General features: G+C 36.7%; 1 protein-coding gene across 3 annotated transcripts in view; it reads right to left on the bottom strand.

The window, feature by feature from the left end:
- The window catches only part of LOC136024838 (rab GDP dissociation inhibitor beta-like), a gene marked incomplete at its 5' end in the record, with an annotated part of 36,979 nt that extends 16,300 nt beyond the window's left edge, over positions 1 to 20,679 (bottom strand). Inside the window, 3 exon segments of one of the 3 annotated variants that reach the window (XM_065700329.1) lie at positions 12,232 to 12,394; positions 15,915 to 16,056; positions 20,366 to 20,679. In XM_065700329.1, coding sequence (XP_065556401.1) covers positions 12,232 to 12,394; positions 15,915 to 16,056; positions 20,366 to 20,615 — 555 coding nt within the window. 3 annotated transcript variants of the gene reach the window in all.

Raw genomic sequence — 20,679 nt, 5'->3', positions numbered from 1 at the left:
TTATAAGGTTTTCGAATTACTTTAATCTATTGTCAAAATATATAGAAATATTTATGCAATTCCAGTTTCTACATTTTTAGTTTCAGTTTGCTTTTCAGTTTAGTTTCATTTTGGTGTTGCCTCTGAATTATTTGTCTATATCATTTTTTCTATTGTTTGGTAAATGACGACTTATACTTATTGACGACATGACTGCCTGTCCATGGATTATTCTTTATGGTTGATTGTGTGTGGCTATGCTGTTTGACCTATGTGATTGTATGGATGAGTAGGGTTAAGGCCTCATTCAAGTGCTGGTCTATATTAATCACTAATTTAGGAAAACAGTCTTCCTTTTCTCCTTCTGTCTCTCTTTTTTTTTTTTTTTTTTTTTTTTGTGTTTGTGCTGTAGCATTGGTGATTTCTCTTTTCATGATATATATATATATATATATATATATATATATATATATATATATATATATATATATATATATATATATATATATATATATATAATTATATATATATATATATATATATATATATATATATAAATAAGTTGTCTGTGTGTGTGTGGGTCTGTCTTTCGGGTGACGTCATGTTTGTGTGTTGACTGACGTCATGTTTTCACCTGACGAAATTACACTCAAAGAGAAAGCGACCGGGACAAAAGGAATGTTCGATTAGCAATCACCATCAACAAAGCACCGGGACACAAATGACGACCGGGACACAGGGAGTATAAATGACGACCAGGACATAAGTAGAAAAAAACTAAAAAAACTAAAAAAAAGATAAAAACTACAAAAAAACTAAAAAGAAAAAAAAAACCTAAAAACTAATAAAAAAACTAAAAAAGCTAAAAAACTGAAAAAACTAAAAAAAAAAAAAAAATAAAAAAGGAAAAAAAATGAAAAATAAAGGAGAAAAACAAAACTAAAAAAACGAATGTATATACAGACCGGGACACCGAGATACAAATGACGACCGGGACACAGGGAATATAAATGACGACCGGGACATAGGGACACAACTACAACGGGGACGCCGGGGGATATAAATGACGACCGGGACACCGGGACACAAGGAATATAAATGATGCCCGGGAAACACTCAAAGAGAAATCACAGACTGGGACACCGGGACACAAATGACGACCGGGACAAAGGGAATATAAATGACGATCGGGACACAGGGACACAACTACAAAGGGGACGCTGGGGGGCACAGGGGGATATATAAATGACGACGGCGACACAGGGAACGGTCGATTAGCAATCACCATCAACAAAGCTCAAGGGCCATCATTAGAATCATGAGGTATAGATCTGAATACGGATTGTTTTCCCATGGACCATTATATGTTGCATGTTCAAGAGTCGGTAAACCTGACAATCTATTTATATGCACAGACAATTGGACAGCAAAGAATGTTGTATATTCGCAAGTTTTACGTAGTTAAAAACACATATATATATATATATATATATATATATATATATATATATATATATATATATATATATATCTATATTCACAGGTGGGACATAGGGACACAAATACAATGGCGCGTAACTAATATGGCACGTAACGACTTACGCGCGCGGGGGGGCTTGGGGGGGCGCGAAGCGCCCCCACCAACTAGGTGTTGGGGTGGCGCGAAGCGCCACCCCAACAGCTAGTATATATATAAATAAGTTGTTTGTGTGTTATGTCTGTCGAGTGACGTCATGTCATCATTTCGTCATGAAGTTAGTTGTCGTCATGTTTGTCATGACGATGACGTCATTAAAGGTATTCTAAAAAATCGTTCAAAGACAAATCTTTAACTGAAGATCGTGGACGGAAAAATATTTAATCGTAAAATGACTGAAGAACCTACAATGGCAACAGCCGAGGAAGCTGCTCAAAGAGTCTATGCCAAAAAACTTGCCGCTGATAGAGAAAGTAAGAAAAGAAAGCGTACCGAGGAATCACAAGAACAGCAAGAAAACAGGATTGCAAAAAACTACAAACTACAAAAAAAACTTAAAAAAAAAAAAAAAAAAAAACTTAAAAAAAACTAAAAAAAGGTAAAAACCAAAAAAAAAACTAAAAAGAAAAAAAGGAAAAAAACAAAAAATTTATTTCATCATATACCAATTCAAAAACGAATGTATATACAGACCGGGACACCGGGACACAAATGACGACCGGGACACAGGGAATATAAATGACGACCGGGACACAGGGACACAACTACAACGAGGACGCCGGGGGGCACAGGGGGATATATCTATATATATATATATACTAGCTGTTAGGGTGGCGCTTCGCGCCACCCCAACACCTAGTTGGTAGGGCGCGTAAGTCGTTACGCGCCATATTAGTTACGCGCCATTGTAGTTGTGTCCCACCTGTGAATAGAGACAGATATAAATATATGTTTTTAACTACGTAAAACATGCGAATATACAACATTCTTCGTTGTACCATTGTCTGTGCATATAAATAGATTGTCAGGTTTACTGACTCTTGAAAATGCAACATATAATTGTCCATGGGAAAAACAATCCGTATTCAGATCTATACCTCATTATTCTAATGTGTCCCTGTGTCCCGGAGGTCATTTATATTCCCTGTGTCCCGGGGGTCATTTATATTCCCTGTGTCCCGGTCGTCATTTGTGTCCCGGTGTCCCAGTTTGTAATTTCTCTTTGAGTGTCCCGGTCGTCATTTATATTCCCTGTGTCCCGGTCGTCATTTGTGTCCTGGTGTTCCGGTCTGTAATTTCTATTCGAATAATCCCTGTGTCCCGGCCGTCATTTATATATCCCACCTGTGCCCCCGGCGTCCCCGTTGTAGTTGTGTCCCTGTGTCCCGGTCGTCATTTATAATCCCTGTGTCCCGGTCGTGATTTGTGTCCGGGTGTCCCAGTCTGTAATTTATCTTTGAGGTTCCCGGTCGTCATTTATATTCCCTCGGTCTCGTGGTTTTATCGGTAAACCACGATCATTATTATCGGTAACATTTAGTAAATTACAATTGAAGTCCCCAAAAACTATTGCCTTCTTTTGTGGTAAATTAATAAAACTAGAAAAATCATCAAACAGATTACAAAAGAAAGGGGTCGGAAATGAGGGGGGTTTATAAAATAATGAAAAAATAAAAGAATTCTCCTCAACACTTGTGTCTACGATTATTGAATAAATGCATCTATCAGAGGCGCCATTTGGGGGGGGGGGGAGGGGGGGCAAATGCCCACCCCTGGTTTTCCAGGGGGCCCAAGCATCCACCACAAAGGGCCCTTTGTCGGCCATAATAATTACGCTATTTGCTATTAACCATTGTAAACTTTGAAAGTAGGTTAGATACATAATTAAGTTCTCAAGTTCTGTCAAATGACCGTATCCTAGATAATTATGTTAATATTATAGATTTTAAATATTTGCAGTAATTCCTCTAAGTTGAAAGATCAAAGTAGCTCAGTTCCTGGCAAATGTTTCAATGTTTGTTTCCTTGTTTTATTGAATATAAGTTACCGTTTTCAATTACTCGAGTCTGTTCTTATTCTGTTTCTGTCCTCGTCGTTTGTGATCTTGTTGATTCAATATCTTATTTTTTTTGTTATCATGAGTTTGTCAGGAGCTCAAAGCGTAAATTGGCAGCCTTGAAGAAGGAGAAAGAGGCAGAAAATCAGTCTTCTCTGAGTAGATGGATTAAGAAACAAAAACCGTCACCATGTGAACCGGTTCAGCGAGTAAGTTCAAGTTTGTGTTACTGTTCGTTTGGGTTTCAATTTTCTGTGCCACTCACAGTCTCGCGGACTAAAAGAGCTGAATTTGGGCGGAAAAGGATTTTCTGCGTTTTTATGGCACTTGGTATCTACCAAGTGACATATAGCGATCGCAAATTCGCTACCTTAGGCACTTCCAGGTCAGCTAGGACGATGAAATTTGCCAGGCGTATTAGGAACCAGACCAGATTAAATTAGAAATTGTATTTTCCCCGATTCGAACATCTGGGAGAGGGAGTGGGGGTGTTTACGGAAAAATTAGAAAAAATGAGGCATTTTTAAGTTACGAACGGGTGATCAGATCTTAATGAAATTTGATGTTTGGAAGGATATAGCGTCTCAGAGCTCTTATTTTAAATCCCGACCGGGTCCGGTGAGATTGGGAGAAGTTGGGGGGAGACCTAAAATCTTGGAAAACTCTTAGAGTGGAGGGATTGGGATGAAACTTGGTGGGAAAAATAAGCACAAGTCCTAGATACGTGATTGACATAACCGGAACGTATCCACTCTCTTTAGGGAGTAGGCGGGGAAGGGTTAATTCCAAACAATTAGAAAAAATGAAGTCCATTTATATGCACAGACAATGGGACAGCCAAGAATGTTGTATATTCGCAAGTTCTACGTAGTCAAATATATATATATATATATATATATATATATATATATATATATATATATATATATATATATATATATATATATATATATATCTATATTCACAAGTGGGACACAGGGACACAACTACAATGGCGCATAACTAATATGGACTTAGTAAAAAATTTGGACTACGACCAGCTTGTTGATGATTTTGCAAAAATGAAATCTCGGCGATTCCCCTTGTTACCTTGAGTGTTGTAATATTTATTTATCTTGTTATGTTTTTCCTTTTTGTAAATATATTTGATCTAGAAGATTTCTGCTGAAGGAAAACCGAGATTTCGGTTACAATCTTGTAATTTTGGTTACATAGCAATGAAGATTACTTTCACCGACGTATTGTTTACTTAAATAAGAAAGTTTCTCGCTGAGGAATGCCAGCCTGTAGTCTGGTTGAATTTTCCACTTTCAGTTTAATGACTTAACCTCGTTGATTGTATTCTTCGTTGTTATAATTAATCTTAGAGGTCAGTGTGGCTGAGTTCCACCTTCACAGGTGCTGAAAATGCGCTTTTACTTAGAATATTTGATCTATGTGCTGCTAAAACCCGCATTTTTCTTACGTGACACGAAGTGAATCGAGGGGAGGGGGGCAGATGGAGTTCATGCGCACCCCAAGATTATGCCAAAATGGCACCTCTGGCATCTATTAGTTATAGGTTGCGAGAATAAGGATTCACAGTCTAATAGCCTGGTGAGTTTCAGACTTGACCGGATGTAAAGAGAAATGCCGCCAGAGGACTTGGTTAATTTTCTTTCAATATGAATTGCTTGAAAGCCAGAGAGGGGAAATTCATTATTATCATTAATTTCTAAAAGCCACGTTTCCGTTATTCCAATTACGTCGAAAGGGCAGTAACCATTAATTAAAATTAAGTCTTTAAAATTAGCCCACTTATCCCGCATACTTCTGATGTTAAAGCAAATTACATTAAGTTTGGTCTCTTCCATTAGCTTAGGTTTCACATTTTCCCCAAAATCAAAAGTGTCGAGATATTCACAGTTAATTCGGTTTAAAGGGCTATCAGGGCTAGCTAAGGGGCTGGTGGGCAAATTATTTTGGTCATCGTAACAGTTAAAAACAACATTATTTCACAGTGATAAATTTGTGAGAAACTTAAAATCTTGTATGGTACACATTTAAATATCCATTGTGGTCTGAGTTTCATCATCTCCTTGACTAGAATATTGGAAATCTTCTTCAGCCGATGAAATATCATTGGTGGTAATTTTGGACTGGGATGGAAAATTTGACGTTTTTTTCTTAGATCTCTCGCCTTTGACTAGGGCAGTGGCACCGACTACCGTCTTGGGGGTTGTGGCATTGTCAGAGCCAGTATTAATTTGATTTGCAGTTGAGTCTACAGGCTTAACTAGCTTTGATGTGGAATTTATGTCCTTTTTCATGGAGGATAATTGAGGTATAGCTGTTTGTAAGATGTCATCACCTAGGAGTTTAGTGATAGCCTTCTTCTTGAGAATATTTTTGGTTTCCTCGGCTTCATTACTAACCTCAATTAAGTGACTGACTGGGAGATAAGTTGCAAGCCTTTGCCATTCTTGGCTACTTTTAGATGAGTCTTTTGGAGAGCAGGATGTTGAAGTAAACTTAGGTAAGGGATGGGGGACTGACTAGAACCTTGAGTATGAACATTATTTGCTTCTTTTGGAAACGATGCTGTCTTTGCATCTTCTACAGCAACTGTTGCTTAGCTTCTACTGGGCCGATGGGATGTGTTGCCAAGGGATTCTTGCAGCTACAACCGAGTAGAGTAGGTTCATTTTTTCAGATGTTCTAAGGATTACGACTCGCTTTTGGTGAGCCAGGCAAGATTGTTTTTGGAGGGCTATGTGTCCCTTACAGTTACAATTTATGCAGAAAGGGTCTGACTCCGGGCATTCACTAATTGCGTGGCCTGTTTTCCCACACTTAAGGCAAGACAGATGGGACTGTTTGCAGTGTTTTTTGCTGTGGCCGTGGGCCAGACAAGTGGAGCATTGTAGGGGCTTGGGCTTATAAATCTTGTAAAAAAGGGACATACCGTACAAGAATATTTCTCTACTTAGCTCAACTTCGCAGGAAATGAGGATTGAACGGCTTGCGTGAAGAAAACCTTCTTTGTTTAAACTTAGCCTTATAGCAGTTGATGGATTGATGAGAAGGCCTGAAGAATCTATTAGTTCAGTTTGTATTTCCTCCACTTTTACACTGGTATCAATACCATACAGCACATACTTGTGTAACTTTTCTACATCTTTTTTTGTGGCTAAAATTTTTGAGCCATCAAGTATTATTTCTTTGGATTTTGACAGGACATGGTCTGCCACCTGAGAAGACGTAAAGTAAATAGCAATAGACTCGTCCTGCTAGAAAACAAGTTCAAAATTTACCTTAGTGATCAGAAAGATAGCTTTCGTAATTTGCATTATTCACTTGAAGAGAGGGGTTGCACTATCACTGGCGAACGAGTTTCATCCTTTTTCCTCTTTTTGCCAGGCGTCTCACCTCTTTCATTAGAGTTAGTTTCGGCTAAGGCCTGAATTCCTGACAAGTGACTAACTGTTTTGGATCGCGTAGTTGGGGGGGGGGGGGGCTCTAGGAAGAGTTTTAGAGGTAATTTGGAATGGCGACTGGCTAAGGATTCCAGTGAGTGTATCCTTCTCAGGTGGTAGCCTTAGGGGCTTTTTTCCCGTCATTTATTCCGACGAGACACTGCAGATTCACGAACTGTTAATCGGTCTTAATTCAAGGCTACTTGACCAAAAGTAAATATGACAGTTTTTAATCAGCGATAACACCAATATATTCAATTATAAACTATGATAAATAATAACTCACTTTGTATGAAGTGAGCAATCCCTCACAATTAAATCCACAAGTTAATTGCACAATCTAACACAGTACAGTACAAAAAATAATCCGATTAGGTTCATAAGCTAGTTCCCTTTAGTTCAGATACTAAACTCATACTGAATTTAATAATCAAATATCTTTGAAATAACTTCAATATGAAAAGACAGCAAACTGTCTGCGGTTAAAACACAAGGGACAACGAGAATCCATATATAGAAGCCTGCCGCGTGCCGTGCTGAGACCCGGCGGCGAAGCCGCCATGACCCAGCTAGTATATTTATATATATTCATGCGGACGAAAGATGACAGATTCCCGAAGATTATCCTTTTCGGTCAACTATCTAGGGCTAAACGAAAAACAAGTCGTCCTCGTCTGGGGTGAGAGGATGGCATAAAGAACGATTTAAAGGAAATGTAAACCCCTGTTGATATACAGAAAGTCGGTGAGACCGACTTTCGTTGATATACAGGATACATTGTTGACCATCTTTTGAAGCACAGCTGACGAGCTACTCATGATACCCACATCGTCTGCAAAGTCAAGATCTGTCATGATATACCAAAGTTTGGTGCTGATAAGAGAGTCAAAAGCGGCAACATCGATGAAATTATCAATGAAAGCAATAATAGCAGACAATTGAAATCTCTCGCTCTGTTACAAGATGAGGTGGAGGGTAAGAATACGCTCTTGATAGCCCCTATCAGGTCTGAAACCTGCTTGTTCTGGTCTTGTCAATTTGTCTCGGGTGTCCTTGAAACGGTTGAGGACGATAATGCAAAAGACCTTTATGGCGTGGTCTATTAATGATACACTTCGGTAATTCGAGCAGACTGCCTTGTCTCCCTTTCTGTATACCAGAATAAGTCCTCAAAGTTTTCAATTTTTTGGGAATTGGCAATTTGTAGCAACCTCTCGCCATTTGAATGTCTATCTCCGATAGTATGTCGTCCGATTACTCCTTCGGTGTTTGCATCTGGTTTACCGACCCTTGCGTTAAAGTCACCAGCGGCAAATAGTATGTCACATCCTGGGACAAAGTCGAGTATTCACTGCAGCTCAAAGTAGAATAGATTCTATCCAAATTCCAAAGGGATTAGGTTTTGCCATGAAACCAAACATTTTGTCTGATATTATTAGTATATTATTTATATTTTAAACCCTTCATCCAGACCACACTTGCACTTCCTCTTATTACGACCGAACGCTGTTATGGCTATTCTGATCATTAGGTTTATTCCCAAGATAATTTAGAAAAAGTTTTTTGCAGATACATACCTTTTAATCCATCTGAATACTAAACTGTAAAAAAGGACTAATAGCAGAAACAATTTAGCCTATACTAAAATAAATATTTTCAGCCCCCCTCACCCTCTCACTTTTTCCAACCAAAGAAACATTTGAACTAACTAGATCCCCTCACACTTAGGAAAATTTCTATTTTCCCCTCCCCCCCTACAAGCACTTTCTGAGATTGTGCAAGTTGAATATTTTGAAGATTTGTGTGAATGTAAGGTCTCTTGATGTCCTCAGAAGCACGGATTATTTCGTAATTATACATTTGATAAAATATGGTGGCTACCCACCCCCTAGGGAATGAGATTGAAGGGTTCCAACCCAATCAGAGAGTCGAGACCAAACATACCCTTAAGTTCTACGGATATATGTTTGTTAGGTCCCCTAGGACAAAGGAGGGTTTATACTAAGTATTTCCCATGAAATGCTTCTGGTATATGAAAAGGCTGTTAGGAACTGTATTTCGATTAGATTGTGTCTAACTCCAAGTATTAACGATAAATCATCCATAGAGCATGACCCCCCCCCCCAAAAAAAAAAAAATATGTGGTATCACTTGCCAAAAGTGGCTTTAAGGCATCAGCTTTGACAAACAAATATTACGATTCCTTATGGTCAAACCTACGAGGTGATTTTCCACGGCCCTGGCGGCAAAATTGCGCTACCAGAGTGGAGCAAAGCTATACAAATTATTTATTTGATTAAATTTTCACCGAGCCACTTTGTTTCAATGAAATTGTTATAGAAACTTCTGAAGAGGCTAATTTGGCTGGAAATTGAAAGTTCTACTATCCCTTTTCCAAGTGACTGGAGGACAATTAAACCCTCAGCTATGTCTCTTTTTTCCCCTCCCCCTAAAGACGTTCAACTAAAATTTGGAGATAGAGTTTCTGTCCGGCATAGTTGAAAGGTCCAATAACTATGCCTCCGGAGATGACAAACACCTACAGTCCCTGAAGCCAGGAATTGTCCCATTGTTACATATATAATTTGTTATTGGGAAAGGGGACATCTACCTTCTTAGTTTAGTAACTTATAGTAATTACGACCTTTCGAACCTTGTTATGTTTACTACAGATTAACTTTAAGTCATAAAGTTCAACCGATGGTAGCACATACTTTTTTTAAGTAACCTTTTTCTTGCTGAGGTAGATCAGAAGAGAGGATTGTTTCTTCTAGATCAATTTCATCACTTTTTTCATACAATCAAGCAAAATGGACCTGCTCAAGCACCGAATCGCCCACTAAATTAACTAATGACGTCTTCCTGTTGCTACTTGAAACTACCAAAAGTTTAGTGTATGGGAATAAGTGGAAAGGAAATTCCTCCTTAAAATTCAGATTATGCTAGCCAGTATTGCTCGCTTCTATTTCCATTGTTGTGGTTTTTATGCTAAGCCAGTTTGAGTCACGGCGAAAATCGGTTTCACCACTTTCCAATTTCCACAAGAATCAACAGCGTAACCGGTTCACCCAGTGACTAAGCCCGTTTGAGTCAGGGTGAAAATCTGTTTCACCACTTGCCACTTTCCGCAACAAACGGCGTAACCGGCCTTCGTCACTGGGCAAAGCGCAAGAACTGTCCTTTAATTAAACTCTAATAAAGACCACTCCTATAACCATCTTCAGCACTAAACAAGCAAACACATAAATTTCTGACAAATTTATTTAAGAATGCATCACAAAGCATATAGACAACATAAACACAACCAATGCTTTGATTCTGAAAATGAATTTCACAAACCAATAATAGTATGCCACCTAGAACAATAGTCTCATGACGGGTGATGAGGGACCATATCAGGGCCCAACGGGCCATATCTCTGAAGTTCATGTCAGAGAGAGGTGGGAGGATCTCAGAGTTTAATCCTTATCTAAACAAAACTCTGTGAACTAAACAACAGCCTACATTATGAATCATTTCTACAAGATTCTAAGATCTTTCTAAGAAGACGAAGAAGAAATGTATATTTTGTTAATTTTAGGCAGAAATAAAGAGGACTTACAGTTCAACCATATTGTCACTAATAGTTTTTAATAATGGTGGAAGGTATACGTCAAAACTCCACAATGAACAATGCACTGTTGCAAAAGTTGAGTTATATTTGAATTTTTCAAACCAAGAAACTGCAATTATGGACTCAGAAGCGGTTTTGAGACGCGGGGGACAGAGGGGGCACTTGCCCCAGGGCAGAATAGCGGCACAAAATTTCAAATAAATAATCCAACATTTATGATCATTGTAATTTTTGAAATTTTTATTTTATACAAAAATAAAGTAGAGGGCACAGTTGGCAGAATGTATAAGCAATGTGAATCCTTTTCATTTTTTACATATAAAGTAAGAAAAGTACTTACTTAAATAAATGGAAATTTTTTAATAAATGAAATTTTTGTTCAAATTTGGCCTGAAAATTTTGAGAGATAGGGGAGGGGGCTACTCAAGATTTTAGCCCAGATACAAGAGAGCCCAGAACCGCCACTTTAATGACTCAAGTTTAAAATGAGTAACTGACAGTCTTTTCAATTATCTACAGAGACGTCAACGATACGACTAGCATAGGGATAGCTTGAGATATACTATACATTACCTATCAAGACCAAGGCTTAAGCAAGTAAAAGGTCCCTTATCAAAAGAAGCGATTTCTGAAAAAATAAGAAGACTGATGTTATTCATGACAAACGTTCCAAGGACGCTTTAGATACTAACCCAAAATACGGCCTACACTTTAAGTGTCAAACTGCTACTACTCAACAGTTCAACATAGTGAGTAAAACTAAAATACGGTTTGTTCGATGCAACTTTTCTAGTATTGATTCTAAAGGGGCAAATTTTTTAGTTTAACACAGACAGTCCTAGCTATCACACAAAATAAATGACTTTTTTTAAAAGGAAGAAAGAAGAATATTCTATTTCAAAGCAGTACACCACTGATCCTTTTTAAGTCGGGTTTGATCAAGTCCGTTCTTTAATTAGTCAGGTCTAATTAAAAGATGTAATTGATTTTAATTGAATCTTGAGATATCACATTCCAATCCTATATTTATTTGAATGAGAAGTTTATGAATATATTGTACTACCAATCTAATTGTACTGTTTAAACAACACAACATACATTGAAAGTTTCAAATATAGGGAAAACGAAATATTTTAATTTTTACTACCAGCTAAAAGAATTCATTACTAACTAAAGTTGTCTCTCTTTCCATTAAAGTGTACAACTTGTAATGATAAGCAATACTATTTAGAATGCTAAATTCTACTACAAATAATGAATAAGCTAAAACTTATTAATTTAAAACTTCCTCCACAAAATATTCAAAGAGCCAAATCTGTCTTATTCTTTTCTAGCATTATTGCTGTTTTAAGGGGGGGGGGGTAAGTTTAAAGCATGCCAGTACTTGATTTCCTCTTAAGTTAGTCTAACGCTTTGAACAAAACTTAAATTAAAATTTCTGAACATAAATAGCCAAAATACGTGCATCGAAAGACGGAGGAGGTCGTAAACAAAGAGAGACCAAGCACTTAAAAAATCAGATGAATATTCACTTTTTCACAATTTCCATGGTGGTCCAAGATGCTTCCTCATCAAATTCATCCAAAAAAATAGTTTCTACGAAATCAGACTCTTCAAAATGTCTCGGTTGCCCCTCTTTCAAAAATCTTACCCGGTTCCAGTCAAAATCTTCCCCGGTTCCACGACGGAAAATATCCAATACATCCAAGAGAGTAGTTTCAAAATTTGTTGTAACATCATAAGACTGCGAAATGAATAATTGAGATTCGGTTCCATCTTCTCTCGGCCAGTGGCAGTCACTCACTGTTACGATCCTTTAAATCGAAACACATTCAAAATATGAATTTTAATAAATATAATTTTAAAAATAAAATTTTAATAAATATGAATTTTAATAAAATTGGTTTTTAAGTTGCACTAAATGGTAAATTTAATGCAAAATTCTCAAAAAAAAAGAGAAACTAAAAATTAAATTTGACTGTACCTCTATGCTATATGTATATATACTATCTCTTTAAACAAGAAATAACTGTGAATGTATCTAATTATTTTTTCTCGAAAATAGTTCCAAATTTTTTTCAGGAAAATTGGCAGTCTGGGATTTTCTAGCCTAGAAAACGATGTAAATAGGTTAAAAGTTTGAGAAAATTCGTTCAAGAGCCTTAATAAAAAAAAAAGATTCATGTCAGTGAGGTCATATTTATGAATACATTCGAAAAGCATACATAAGTAACATTGGCCTCAGCAGTGGTTGTTTGGTTTTCGATGTCTATGATGCAGGCAAAATTACAGTGATAATTTCAAGCAATCGCGAGAAAGCGAGCATCAGAATGTGTAAAAAATGGAATAAAAACAAAGAATTGTGCTGTTAGAAGACAAAACCCTTGAACATTCTATGCGTTCCCCGGGGAGCCCTCCATTTTCCCGATGAAAGAATTGCAAACAAAGCTGACTCATTTAGAGATTGCTACTTACAACAAGGATAAATATATATAAAAGCCTACTGCATAACGGGTGCCAGGGCCGGCTTCTAAATCAGCTACATAGTTTTTTTTTCTGAAGTAGCATATTGATATTTCTAGCCATTTTGACGATATTAAAAGGTCACAACTTCAAGGATGAATTTGTATTTTTCCCATGGTGGTTGTATCGAACCTAAGGTGACACTATGACATCAAGAGGCAGTTCGTATTGTCTGCAGTTACAAGATAAGTGTCAATGAGAATAAATATATACAAGCCTGTTGCGTAGCCATACCGGGGCCTGGCATGAAAATCGGCTATATAGTTTTTTTTCTTCTTAAAACTGGCAAATTGACATTTCTGGCCACAAGAATGATCTAAATTGGTCACAACTTTAAGAAATAATTTCTATTTTCCCAGGGTGACTGGATCGAACCTATGGTGAACTGTCATGACATCAAGAAAAGGTTCAAATTTTCTGCGGTTAGAAGATAAGCTACAATGAGAATCCATATATAGAAGCCTTTTCTGTGCCGGGGACCGGCGATTTTTGAGCCCCTAAATCGACCAGAGGAAGCGTAGTAGTTCCTTTAACGGCCAACATGTCCCAGGGTGCGAACCAAAACGTATAAGGGAACCGAATCCAAAGTTCTAAGAGAGTCATTGCTATCACTGAGGTCGAAAAATCAGTAAAACGTGCCTCTCTGAGTGAAATAATAATTGGAACATAGAGGTTCAAATCTAAATTACACAAGTAGCCCATATAAACCATGTTATAGCCTTATAGATACAATTTATAAGAAAGGTGAACATTTTACAGCTTGTTGAAATCTCAGTTATGCAAAGATCCGTCCTGTGGTGGCGCAGTGGATTTGACCTTAGCTTGGTAATACGGGACCCAGAGATCGAATCACACTGCAGGAATGCACTGCAGGGCCGACGCAGGGACCATAGTAGTCGAGAAGCGTCGTTAATTCTTAAATATGCAAAGATCCTCAATCTTTGTAAGTGAATGCCATCTACCAAACATTATTTAATTCTTTGGACTTGCAACGTTAGCCTCAGACGTAAATCAAAACGCAGAGATTTTTATATATACAAAGCAAACACTATATATTAACTACGTACTATAAACATGTTGATTTTGGACTAATATAATGTAGTATTAGGTTGTGGTTAGCAAGTTCAGGCACTAAAAATGTTGGTGGGAGCCAAACACTATTTATGAAATACGCAGGCTACTTATAGTGTTGTGATTTTGGGCTACTGTATTGCAATATTAACTCAAGACTTGTAATGGGAGTTTCGATAGAAGGCGTTAATAGCCATTGTTGACTTCAAAGAAGCTTTTGACTATGTAGATACGAAGCCATTCTGGCTCATGCTCAGAACAACCGGTCTTATGCAGAAATACTGTTCTTTTAGAGAAATTGTATGAGCTTTTTATTGGTTATTATTATTATCGCATGTTATTACAAGCTGTGACTAAGTCAACGGAAAGCATAACCATCCATTCAAAATTCGTAGAGGAAATCGACAGAGATGCACCACAGCTCCCAGACTAATTAATTGCGCCATTGACTACGTAATGAAGACGACTACTCAACTGAACTTCGGCCTGAAGTTCGGTGACAGAGTCGTTAGCGCACACTGACGTCGCCGATGACTTGGCACTCATGACAAACACCCCCCGAAAACTCGGTGCAGGGCTGACAGTATAGAGAAAAGAAGCTATCAAAGTTAGGTTTTACATCAGCTAAAGCAAAACAAAAATCATGTTTATTTATTCTGAACCGTCTCAACCACTCTCTCATGCAGTCCAAACATGTCTAAACAAAGTAGCAGTCATGAACAGCTTCACGCATCTCGGCTCATATCTGTCAAGTGATGGTTCAGTCGAGAGTGAATTCAAAGCACGAATCACTAAGGCATCTTGTGTTCTTAGGGAGACTTGATAAAATCTAACAGAGCCCCGCTGACAGCCGCCACACAAAAATACGGATAATTAATGCATATGTAGTGCAATGTTTTTGGACACATGTATTTATTATTAGCTTCCTATTAGTTTTCAGCAAACTCAGCAGCATACAAGTGCGTTTTTTTAGTGAAAGTTTATCAGTAGTTGTGAAATATGCACTTAATATGCACCGATATTAGACATTCATGATTTGAACCTTTAGAGCACTTCCACAATAATCTCCAATTGATTGTGAGTGAAAAGAGGTACAACATTCCTATATGCACGAACGTAAGGATAAAAGAATAAGAAAAGACTTGGTGTCTTTTCCCTGGGAAAGAGACAGATCACATCGCTCCAGAAAACATATTTTTGGGATTTTCTGACTAGTTTTGATTAAAATGACAATCTTGAAGTTTTGTAAAAATAGTGGAAGGCCCACCCTGTTACCACTAAGAGCCCACGGAAGTATGATTTCTCTGTTGGGGATAATGATATAGAAAAAATCTTATGACAGAGCGAAAATCTCAAACCATCATATAGCACCGGAGCAACTCTAATCTTTATACCCAGTCTATCCTCGTCAGGGCAAAATGAAAATTTTGAAAATTTGTACACCCACAAGACATAGATCAACAGAGTCATTTTTCGACATTTTATTCGACCTGTTTTAATAGGTATAAAATATGTCCCGAGCAGTGGGAAAGGACGAACCTCAGATGAGGTGAATGTGTACATTTGCCAACCAGAAAAATTTGACGGCACTACAAAAACTTTACAGCTGCTTCTAAACTTCATAGTCACAAGACCATAAACAATACGCTTTGACAATACTTCCTGAAAACGTATACTTTTCGATTTAGTGAGTCCCTGAAAATAAGTCTTATAGAAAAAAGAAAGAAAAAAAATGCATACCGTTCTTGGATATCTCCCAGAAGTGCAAGAGCGGGACCAATTTCTTCTTCTGGGAAATCTGTTTCCACATTCGTCGATATCATAGCAATGACCCAGTCGTATGGGCTCACATTAGTATACCTCACTAGAGATACATAAATATCTGAAAATTTTTTTTTTAATCTATATGTTATTCCTAAAAATACACGAAATTTACAAGGGAGCCAACCCTTTTTATAGTTTATCCTAGTCACTGAAATTTATCAGAATTTTCAAATCATACACTTTTGTTTAAGCTCCCTTTCCAAATAAAAGAACATAGAATAATATCCGTTCAAATTTTATTTCAATCCAAAATCTAGATTTTGAGGGGGTTATTTCGGACATAGTTATAAAGCTGTACGACATGTTTCCCACCATTGGGAACATGATCCAAAAATGGAGGACAAAGGCCCTAATTATGCAAACACACTATTTCTTATTGACTTATTTTAATAAATTTCTTAGCATGGGACCGGATCGTCTTTTACTTTGTTGCTTGCTACCCATGTGACCCGGTTGGATACTTCTTCGGTTATTACGAGCTATTGTTCGTTCTTTAAGTTGTACTGTTTTTTTTTTTTTTTTTTTTTTTTTTTCTAGGCCACTCTCTAATATACTCTTGGTCCGTTCTATACCATATCCTTGTTTGTTGTTTGTTATTCATTATATTATTGGCGCTATTTGGCTAGAGTTTGTTCTTTACTGTAACAATGTTTTTGAACTTTTCATAGCTTACGACATTTCGTCGGAAGTATTTTCGCATGACGTCACAGATACCAAAAAACGGGCCTTTTCTTTTCCCATTTGCTTCAGTTAATATGGACTAGAATTTGGTCCTTAGTGTAAATTTTTAATCTGACACTATTTTCAGGATTTATAGGCTATCAGATTTTTTATTATAGGACGTGATCGTCTGTTACTAGGTTGCTAGCTACCGCAGCAACTCTGACTATAAACTTTTCACACATTTACACACATTTCAAATATATTGGCTTAAAATTTTTACGTCATATATACCATAAACTAAATGGAATATTTGTATTAGAGGTTACCCCAGTACAGTGGAGAAAGGGCTCTCCTTTAGCGCCGATGGAACAAGTCATCGTGGATTGCGGTTTTTGGGTTAAAATATTTGCTTCTACAAAACTGTGTCCCTTTCCAGAGACAAAATCTCCTCCAGCGTCTAGCAGCATTTTTGTTTTGTTCTTTCTTTCCTTTTATGCTATATGAAATGCGACTGTTGGATTAATTGTACCTGCAGCTGTTGGCTTACTTGTATCTGTAGTTTTCGACCTGTGGCAACGTTTAGTTTTAAAATATAACGGGCAAATTACATAATTGTGAGGGGGGAGGGTTGACCTGCACAATAACCCTAGAAATACAGTTAATAAACTGTTCAGCTATACTAAACCTGGTTGTCTTAAAATTTTGATTAGAAGTTTTTGGAAAATCATGAGCTAATGAGGAGGGTTGATTGCCCTTCAATCATTTTTGAATTTTAAATAGGACACTAGAGCTTTTAATTTTCGATCAAATTGGCTCCTTTAAAATAAATTATATCACTAGCTATGATAGAGCAGCGCAGCCTATGTCCATATATGCCCTATATTGCTTATATGCTCTATATTGCTTATCTATCAACAAGTGAAATTACATCATTTTACACAATCCTAAAAAATGCTTAAGCCAAATTTACCAGGTTTAAATTTACATACTTCTGAGAGTCCTTTTTATAATAAATATTTCCGTTACCAGTTCTTTACTATAATATCCAATAGGGTTCGTTCTTTGCTATAAACTATGGGCTAAAATTCGTTCTTAATTGACCGCAACGTGCCTTCACTCCAGTTATTATCGTGTTTAGGTACTGCTTAACGTTATGCGTTTCCTCAAGTGCAACCAACATATGTCTTTTCAATTGCACAGATTGGAGTGCTGCTCAATCCGTCCGTCCTTACTTGCTGCTCAATTTGCTTCAGAAATATCAGAGCTTGACGTTTTAACCTCAAAAGAAGCATTTTTTTTTAGCGTTAAGACAGTTCGGGTCATTTCTTCAGGGTTTTCTTCATGATGAATTAAGATGAATAATAAGATGAATTTACAAGACAGCAAATGTTGATCAAAACCTAAATCCAAATGTCATGATAATCGATTACAAATAACCCATTATTCCAATAGTAAACTTGATATTTTTAGTATTATTGGTGTCAAAAAGCAAGAGTTAGAAAACAATTTCTGTAACACGCTTTTACCTGGCGTGTGGAAGTATGGAGAGAGTGCATCTTGCGATGCATGTGCGTAAAGAATTGAGTGAGTTGCGACATGGAGTGTAGGAGAGTGTAGCTTCGATGAAAGATGCCTGGTGAATTTAAGGATGATGAATGTTTTCGAAGTTTTAAAAATTTAGAACGATTTCTTAGGCTGGCAAAGGAAAAGAGGAGTAGATTTTTGTGATTTATGTTTTTTTTCTGTTTATGTAATGGAAGAGAAAAGCCATAGAGCTTTTAGCGCAATAAAAATTATCTGATCAGTCATATCCTCTATTTAATAGGAGACAACTTAAAGGACAATTTTTTTTTCTCCAAAATATCTTACTCTCAGTACAAGAGAAACAGTTTGGTGACAGTGGAAAAAAAAACTACATAATAAGTAACTAAGATATAGCAAAAAAAAAAAAATAATGAACCAAAAAACTAATATCTTAACTCTTTTTTTTATAACAACAAACCATTCTTTATATTACCTTATAAGTTAGCCTTTAGAAACCTTAATTTATATAACATTATTTTCTCAAGACTACACATGCCATTAAAAAAAAATTAAATAATAATTTCCCCTATTGAATTGTTGTCTCCCCTGTCATCCCCTTCCCTCTAAAACATACAGCTACTTATACAAAATACCTTCTTTTGAATACAATTTTTCCTCCCCCTGGGGGGGATCCCCAGGCGGAGGGAAACTGAATATATAAACGCAATAGCAGCTGAATTCAAAAAGTAATTTGTTCAAAAAGGGTTAATAAATTTAGATTAATGTATGCCTATTGCGTTTGTTTTCTTCATGTCGTCTTTATTTTCCAAAAATTTACATCCGTTGTGAAACAACAAAGGTCTGCCAGATCATAGACTTCCTAAAATACTCCTTCACTGGCAAACAGAAGACACCCGTCACCATGGAAGACCAAAGAAAACGCTCCGTAGGACGTCGAAAGTGACAAAAGAGCCCTCCAGACGAGTCTGATCCATGACTGGGAGGAGATCTACGCAGCGGCCCACTTGAGTGAAAACTACTCACTGACGCCCTATGTGCCTCTGGAGTCACTACAGTAACTAAGATAAGTATGGATTATATTTTTTCCCTGAGTAAAATAGCCTTCATCGCCTTGCAGGGAGCTATTAACTTCATGATCCCACGTTTTTATTATACTGTTGCAGATAGATTTTAAAATTATAGCAATTTTTTAGTGAGAAAATGGCTTCTGAAATACACAATTTGTGGGACTTTTTTTTATAATAGTAAAAAATATGACTATTATTATAAAAAAAACTCAAATAATTCGCTTGTATGTGAATTATTTCGCATATTCGAATTATTTCGCATGTATTTTCGTATTTTGATGTATTTTACTTCTTTGAAATACCACTCCCAGTGGAAATTTCATTAGTATATGTTTTTCCCATTTTAGATGGCAATGAATATTTGTTGCTACACTTCCAACACTGTTTCATTCATGCAATATGTGTCACAACATAGTAAATGGAAGTGCTGGATTTCCTACCCAGAAAACGTATATCTTCTTGTGTTAAGTATGCAACTCCTACAGACATTTCTGAGTCCTCTCATTAAAAAATGCATGTTTTTGAACTATTTCTGGAAATTTCAATTTGTGTATGAAAGAGCTTAATTTACACAAAATATTTTTTTTAACTCTAAAAGTTTTAGGTTCAGATAGTTCAAAAGACAAACGATAAATAAAAAATTTGGCATTTCCAACTGAATATATTTATTAAACCTGTTACATAATCTAATAAATCAAATAATGTTAATTAATTATTAAACATTAAGACAGATATTAATTAATTAATAAGTTTTTATATATATTTAATATAATTATATATTTGCAGTCCTTGTTCTACTAGGGGTGACTTGTTAATTATTATGAAAGCTTGGATACCATGACAAATCCAAAAATGCTTAATTTTACCATAACCTTTGGAACAAGAGAAACAAGCTTATTTTGTGTTTTTAAATTGCTTACCCGAATTCCTATTGACCTTTTTCTGGGGTATGATCAGTTGTGTGGATAAAGCATCCTTTGTGCCAGGAACTGGCACAAACGATATTGTGGGCAATAAAAGACAATGGAAAATTTTGACAATGGAAGAAAAGGACAATGGAACAAACTTATTCCATGTTTATAAATTGCTTACCCGAATGCCTATTAAACTCTCTCCCGGGTATGATCAGTCGTTTTGATCTTTTGCTTGGATCTTCTATGCGAGGATATCTATTTCCTTTCAATAAACAAACGCAACGGATGACTCGATCAAACTTTTCTACTCTGTCAGGAACATAGCTGGGGTCACAGTACACTTGTTTACATCTAACTATCTCTTCACCAGAACGAACTCCAACTACTTTGCCATTTTCCATCATAATTTCATCACCAGGACGCGACATCCTGTTGGCGAAACGAATAATTTCTTCAAACGTCTCAGGAGAAGCGCCACGAAATTTGGTCAAC

The sequence above is a fragment of the Artemia franciscana genome, chromosome 3, assembly GCF_032884065.1.
Source record: "Artemia franciscana chromosome 3, ASM3288406v1, whole genome shotgun sequence".
Lineage (NCBI taxonomy): Eukaryota > Metazoa > Arthropoda > Branchiopoda > Anostraca > Artemiidae > Artemia > Artemia franciscana.
The sequence above is the reverse complement of the archived record's forward strand: the minus strand, read 5'-3'. Positions and strand labels throughout refer to the sequence as shown.